General features: G+C 44.5%; 1 protein-coding gene across 1 annotated transcript; it reads left to right on the top strand.

Annotated features, from left to right (window-relative positions):
- The first annotated feature begins 368 nt into the window (after window positions 1-368).
- sesn1 (sestrin 1) lies at window positions 369-6,778 on the top strand. Its single transcript, XM_080047408.1, has 9 exons — window positions 369-610; window positions 1,468-1,533; window positions 1,639-1,839; window positions 1,952-2,134; window positions 2,404-2,634; window positions 3,034-3,288; window positions 3,402-3,592; window positions 3,699-3,843; window positions 3,938-6,778. The coding sequence occupies exons 1-9, from the start codon at window positions 509-511 to the stop codon at window positions 4,022-4,024; spliced, it is 1,461 nt and encodes a 486-aa protein (XP_079903534.1). The 5' UTR covers window positions 369-508; the 3' UTR covers window positions 4,025-6,778.
- The last annotated feature ends 599 nt before the right edge of the window (window positions 6,779-7,377 follow it).

Raw genomic sequence — 7,377 nt, forward strand, 5'->3', positions numbered from 1 at the left:
TGGGTTAAGTATTGATTGGAGAGAGAAATCCCCCTGGGCTGCTATCATTCAGCATACAGATTGTGAAAGCACAACTGTAAATGAAATCATGATCAATGGCAGCAGGGAACAAAAGAAGGAGAGAGAAGTGATGATGTTTTCTTAGAGGAGGAGGAGGGGGGGGTGCTGGTTCTCTCTTTGCTCACGTTTAGAACCCCCCCTCTCACAAACCCGCCCCTCCTCTCTCCACTTTCAGCCCCTCCCGCCGCCATTGGCTACCGGGGAGGCTGTTTTTGTCTTCTGATTGGCCGCTGCGCACGTCACTCATGCGAGCCCCGACTTATTTACCGAATGTATGAGCGAGAGAGGACGGTATTCTGCTAGAGGGCTGCAACAGCTGACTGCCGAGCACTTTACCCAGTGCCTCAAGGAACAAAGAGAGGAGGACACAGCCATCCAAAATACCTCTTTTTTAAATGTTACAATTTTTTATACCTTTAAAATTATCGAAGCGCAGCGAGGACACGAGATGAGGCACGCAGTCGCACCGGCAGACAACGTGGAAAATAATTATTTCGCCGTGACAAACCTGTTAAAGACATGTACCCGTTGTGAACGGCTGAACAGAAAGGTAAGAGCAAAGAAAGGAAAAGACTACTTTAGGGGCAAATGACACTATTGTCAAAATGCATCCTTTCTTCTAACCGCTTCAGTCTGAAGTAGAGATTCTGAAAACTGTTACATTATTGATGTGTTTTTCGTAAGCGACGTTTCTCCTTTGAACAAACAAGCTGCAGTGCAGTCTTTTGTGCAGACTTGTTTACGAGTAAGAAAGAGTTCGAGAGCCTTGGGCAAGAAAACGTCTATGGGTTTATTCGATCTGTTCCAAATAGTAAGACGTGTGCATTACACGTTCATATGCACTTTAAAACAAAGTGTCATCTCTGAATAATATGCATTTCGTTGGTCATTCATTCATCCATTAGCAGCTCCCATTGTGCGCTGCGGGACGGTGTCCGCTAGTAGACATGTCTCGACAAGCAGCGGAAAGTTACAGGACCCGAGTCCGACAGGGGCAATGTGAACTGGTTTCTGTGGGCATTTGAATATCTTTGTCTTTTCAATTTATTTAGAAGTCGAGCTGTGTATTTAGATGACTAATTATGTAAGGTCATAATTTTTTTTTTTTTTTTTATTCACCACAAATGTGACACTGCAAATATCTTTATGTCGCTTCTATAACAGAGAAAGCCTCTTGATTGTTTTCGTATTTTTTTTTCTGAAAACCAATATTTATCGGACAGGTTTAGAGGGCGACAGACACACAATGAGACCCTGATTTCTGTCGCTGGTAAATCATTTTAATTGACAATAGAGGGGCTGCAGCAGGAGAAATGAGAAGTGATGATCGCAGAGCTGTATTCCTCAGTTTTTTCCTGTGGTATTAAAAGTACATGTTTTTTTTTCTCCCTTTCTTTTGTCTTGCAGGACTTGGGAGTAAGGATCCCAAGACCCTTAGGCAACGGACCAAGCAGATTTATCCCCGAAAAAGAGGTATACTACAAGACCAATGTATCACCTCGACATAGACTTGACTCAAGTCTTAACAATATAATGTACTAAATCTTTTGTACTTATTGCTGTTTTTCCCCCATTTAGATTCTCAAAGTCAGTAAAGTGGACGCCCGGATACAGACGATATTTGAGGATGCGTTTGCAGCCCTCGGTCGACTCGACAACATATCTCTGGTGATGGGCTTCCACCCGCAGTACCTTGCCAGTTTCCTCCGGACGCAGCACTACCTGCTGCAAATGGATGGACCTTTGTCTTTGCCCTACAGACACTACATCGGCATCATGGTACTTTTTATCTTTCAAATTCCTCAAATCTACCCCAAATATATTGATTGATATGACAAGTGGTTGAATATCCTGTGGGTAACTTCTTATTCTTCTCCTCTGAACCCTGCAGGCGGCCGCTAGACACCAGTGTTCCTACCTAGTCAACCTGCACGTCAATGACTTCCTCCAGGTGGGTGGGGATCCCAAGTGGCTGAACGGCCTGGACGAAGCCCCGCGGAAGCTGCAGCAGCTCGGGGAGCTCAACAAGATCCTGGCCCACCGGCCCTGGCTCCTCACAAAGGAACACATGGAGGTGAGAGGACAGGGGCACGGTCTGGAGAGGTGGACAAGTAGAGACAGAACTGAGATCATTTATTAACTTGGAAGGATTGTGTGGGCTTATAGCAGTGGACAGAAGGCGGGGAGTGTTGTAAGAGGGAGACTGGAAAACATGGAGACAGTGGATTAGTTAGGAGGGGGGGGGGGTGAAAACATATTTTTCCACTTCCTCAAAGGTCAGTGATATTGAAGTCATTATTTGGCTCCATGATTAATTTGTTTCCTTTTCTTCTCGTCCCCCAGGGCCTTCTGAAGGCCGAGGAACACAGCTGGTCCCTGGCTGAGCTCATCCATGCCGTGGTGCTCCTGACACACTACCACTCCCTGGCCTCCTTCACCTTCGGCTGCGGCATCACGCCCGAGATCCACTGTGACGGGGGACACACCTTCAGACCGCCCTCCCTCAGCCAGTACTGTGTCTGCGACATCGCCAACGGCAACGGGCATGCTAATCACCATGACGAATTCAGCCAGGTGAGCGGGAAAGGAAGGTGTGTGTGTGTGTGTGTGTGTGTGTGTGTGTGTGTGTGTGTGTGTGTGTGTGTGTGTGTGTGTGTGTGTGTGTGTGTGTGTGTGTGTGTGTGTGTGTGTGTGTGTAGTGAGTTAGACGGATACAAGTGAGTGCATTGGAAGGTCTTCTTATCAGGGTGCGAAACTTAAATCCGAGTAGCTGGTGGTCATGTAAAATCCTTAAAATAAAGATTTATATTGGCCATTCCTTGATGGATGCACCAAACGTTAACATCCTGGGAGTCTAGATATCAAGAAGCAGCTGACTGAAGGAGTGAAGACTCCCCACGAAACTGTGATTAGTGCCTCTTCTTGTACTCCCCCCTCCTGACCTCCATCTTGTTCTTTGTCTTCCCTTTGTAGGAGATGTGTGGTGAGGTGGAGGTGCTCATGGAGCGCATGAAGCACATGCAGGAGTGTCGTGACGACGAGGAGGCCAGCCAGGAGGAGATGGTGGAACGCTTTGAGAGGGAGAAGACTGAGAGCATGCTGGTGGTGACCGCCGAGGATGAGGAGGGTGTTCCCTCCAGGGACATCTCCAGACACTTTGAGGACCCCAGCTATGGCTACAAGGACTTCTCCAGGAGGGGGGAACACGTGCCCACATTCAGAGTGCAGGTAGACATCTAGAATACAGTCTGGAGTCTGGGGAACAGCCTTTTAAATGCTTTAAAAAAAATGTTTTAACGGTTTCATTGTTATTTACGTCTCTTTTTCTCTCTCTTCTCCAGGACTACAGCTGGGAGGATCACGGTTTCTCGCTGGTCAACAGACTGTACCCTGATGTGGGTCAGATGCTGGACGAGAAGTTCCAGATGGCCTACAATCTGACCTACAACACCATGGCCACGCACAAGGATGTGGACACCAGCATGCTGCGCAGGGCCATCTGGAACTACATCCACTGCATGTTCGGCATCAGGTCAGTCACTGGAAACTTGTTCCACAACGTCACCTTCTTTATTTAGTAATGCATGTCTTATCTACTCAGCCTGTTTCCTAACACTTGGTTTCTCTGTATTTTTCAGGTATGACGACTATGATTACGGCGAGATAAACGAGCTCCTGGACCATAGCTTTAAGATCTACATCAAGACCATGGTGTGCAGTCCTGAGAAGACCACCAAACGAATGTATGAGAGCTTCTGGAGGCAGTTTCAGCACTCCGAGAAGGTAAGATCTGAGCTCCTCCCCTGGCCTGATCTGCAATAGTTACTGTAATGAATTAATGAACAGTGTTTAAACAAGTGTCTCTCCTCTCCCGCAGGTCCACGTTAATCTGCTTCTTATGGAAGCGCGAATGCAGGCAGAACTGTTGTACGCTCTGAGAGCGATCACCCGCTACATGACATGAAGTGCTTTTGGCGTTTTTATCGTTGTCTTTTTACTGTTATTTGTCGTTGCTCATTACGGGACACTTCAAGAAAAAGAAAAAAAAAAGAAAATCAAAGGGTGGGGGGATTTAACAAATGTGGAAGAGAGACTTTAGAAGCCCTGGGCTGTGGTGGAGCTTGTTGAGAAGAGGAACAGAACAAATGAAAGCAAGGAGAGAAAAAAAAGGACTGTCAAAGAAAGTCATCTCAAACTCCAAGTGGATACACGAACTCAGATGTGTTGCCTGCAGTGCCAAACCCGCCCAAGAGAGGGCAAGCCTGGAGCAAACTCCCTTCCTCTGCTGGGGGGTTTGTGCCGGGCCTGAGCACTGACACCGGAGGCACCCAGGACTGCGTTTCAGTATTCCAGCGTGCAACACGTATGAGGGCAAGGTCTTCTGTCTCCTGGTAGAGTGAAGACCCCGCAGAAAATCCCCAGAAAAAAAAGCTGTGCAGCCAGAAAGAGTCTGCACTTTGATTTGTCGTCACTGTTATATTTGTTTAGTTTCTTTTCATTTCATTTTGTACTAAGGGACGTGGATGTTGTTGTCGATGTGGTAACTGGAGATGGAAGCATTAACTTTGGACTTTTTTTTTTATACGTGTGCCTGAACTATCCAGCACAGAGTGCATAGGTGCTGATGCTGCTGCTCCCATGTTGTATTCAGCGGGGTCATATTGATCCCCTCATCCCCCCCACCCCCAACCCCCAACCCCCATTATAGCCCCTATCCATTTGAAATCCACTGCATTACCCCCCTCCCCCTCCCTTTTTTCCTTTACAAGCCCCGTCACAAATGTCAAAGTAAGCTAATCCAAGATTTTGGAAAGAAACTCAAAGAACACTGTCTGAGCCCCTTTTTTGAGTTTGACTGTTCTCGTGTGAATGAGTTCTATGTTCATGATGACTGAGGTGTGGATGAGAAAAAAAAAGAAAAAAAAAAGGTTTGTTCGTCTTTGAATTTCATGTGTCAAAAAAAAGCGAAGCACTTTGAAGTAAAGACTTCTTGCTTCTGCTGTAGCTCTGTTATCGTAAGATAAATGTTTATCATTTGTTGTTGTTGTTGTTGATGATGATGATGTCTTTTGTTTCTGGTAATGTAAGGGGGGTGGGAGAAAAAAAAGCTAATCAAAAAGAAAGTTAGAAACCAGGTTTTCCAGGAGGGATTTGCTTCCGGTTGCCCTAACCACACCTTATCTGTCTTCCGCTTATCCCAGCTGACTGGTCACCCTAACACTTTCAAAGCTTTGGATTGTGAATTTTTACCAGTAAATGAATACCTCTTGTGTTTTTCTCTAAAAAACATATAAGAAGTGCTCTTCGGTGAGCAGAGACTCTTTTTCCGGGCCGCCTCATCCCCATTGCTGGGGGACCTGGCTGGTCAACACAGGGCCGACTGCAGGCGATATCTGTCTAATGCAAACGGTTGTAGCTGTGCTTATTCCCCTTCTGGGGAAGTCTAACATGTGCAAAAGCAGCTTTTGTTTTTTTATTATTATTTTGAACAGAGGCATGAAACCCCTGCTGTTTTTGTTTTTTGTTTACTAAAACCAGTTATGTACTGCATTCTTGTGAGGTTGGGTTGAGAGAATCAGACAGATGAATGAGTGATATCCTGAGGAAGGTCGTGCTAAAGGAATGGTACATTTGGAAGTGGTTTGAGAGGAAGTGGAGTTTTATTTTTCAAACTTCTGACTGATGTCAGTTACTGACACTTTTTTTAATATGGAAAAAGATAAAAAAATAAATAAACTATGATATTGAATTGTTGTGTTATCATTCACAGTCTTCTTCTAAACAATTGGATTTCATTGCAGATGTGGAGAGGCCTACACTATTCAGGAAATCAAAACAGTCATAGCACAATCAGTGACACCATCGGCTCACTTCCACTGCTCAGTTGCACACAAGCATAGGGACTAAAATAACCCATGGTAATTACTATGCACATTTGAATGCTGTTATGCAAAGGATGACTCATGAATAGACATGCAGTGTTTGTCGATGGCCTCACGTACACCCGGCTCTTTGATAATAAAGCTGACTTCATCAAGCTGAACTCAGGACAACAGTTCAGTCAGTCGTCCATATGGTCCAGGGACTTTCATGACGTTTTATTACTGTTGCAAGCTTGAGAAGTGTCTGACTTACAGGGAGCCAGGTATCGGCCTCTGTTCCTGTGGTGCCGTCAATCACAAAGTTTCCTATTTGCACCTGACCAACATTTGGATGGAGATAAAATGGGAATTCCTTGTAGGACACCTTACTTTGCTTTCCCATTTGCCTCCATTTAATACCTCACTGGGAAAAATCCCAAACTTTTCCCAGTGAGGCTGATAACCTGAACCTCAGGGTTTTTCCACCTGAGGCCACAACTCACAGTGACCAGGAGAAACTCAGACTGCTCTTTCCAAGACAACATACGATATAGGAATCATTTAATAAGCACCCTCGATATCAGCCAGCCAACTGTCTTTTCATATCAACCTGATAAATTCTATGTAGAGAATTTTTTTTATTATTAGCTCTGGCTAATGAGTTGCTAAGGTTTGTTTTGGAAACATCAGCATGTCTTGTGGTTGTTTTCAGGTCATTACTGTGTGTGAAAACTGAGGAAATTGACACCGGGGGTTTTTTACATTAAGTGCCGTTTCTGACTCGTTTAGATGTAATAACAATGTGATTTTGAAATGCTGTACTTTAGGCTGCTTGGTGTAACTTGTAAGCACTGCCTGGCCCCATATCTGTGTACCAATAAAAGGCTTTGAGAAGCAAAAAATGTTCTTTTCAGTCTTCTTCTTTTATTATGTACAAGTTCCAATGTCACACAATAAACGGACAATAAAAGATTTCCTTATGAGGTCAGCTCTAGGTCGGTCAATTGTTTTTTCAAGCCTAGTACATTATCATAAAAGAACCTGGACAACGCAGTGCAAAAAAACAAGTATGTTACATAAATGTGCAGAGAGCTTGTATCAAATGACTTCCCCTGCACATGTAAAGATCCCCAGAGGCTAGGCTTCGGTGAGCTTAATGGGAAGTTAAAGTGCATAAAAAGTAGGAAATGTAGCTGTAAGACAAGGAGTGACCAAAGACACACAACATAAATACATTAAAAGGCAGATGTTTTTTTCATATCTGGTTAATAAAGTAAACAACATTGAGAAAAGGTTGGTTATGTTCACATCCACACACAATGTTTTCACCCTTTAACCTGCATAATTGCCTTTATCAGCCACCTAAAAACTATTGTGAATATGACTCACTGACCATCTGTTGGCCTTAAATCACCCTGAAAAAGTTGGTAGTTTAATCCTTCCAGAAAAAAAGCAT

The sequence above is a fragment of the Ammodytes marinus genome (genome assembly GCF_949987685.1).
Source record: "Ammodytes marinus genome assembly, chromosome: 19".
Lineage (NCBI taxonomy): Eukaryota > Metazoa > Chordata > Actinopteri > Uranoscopiformes > Ammodytidae > Ammodytes > Ammodytes marinus.

Excerpts from the sequence above, each read along its gene's own strand:
- sesn1 (XM_080047408.1), top strand. The coding sequence starts at position 509 with ATGAGGCACGCAGTCGCACCGGCAGACAACGTGGAAAATAATTATTTC. Across the intron at positions 1,840-1,951 it reads GACACTACATCGGCATCATG|GCGGCCGCTAGACACCAGTG; the intron begins GTACTTTTTATC and ends TGAACCCTGCAG. Across the intron at positions 3,593-3,698 it reads CACTGCATGTTCGGCATCAG|GTATGACGACTATGATTACG; the intron begins GTCAGTCACTGG and ends TGTATTTTTCAG.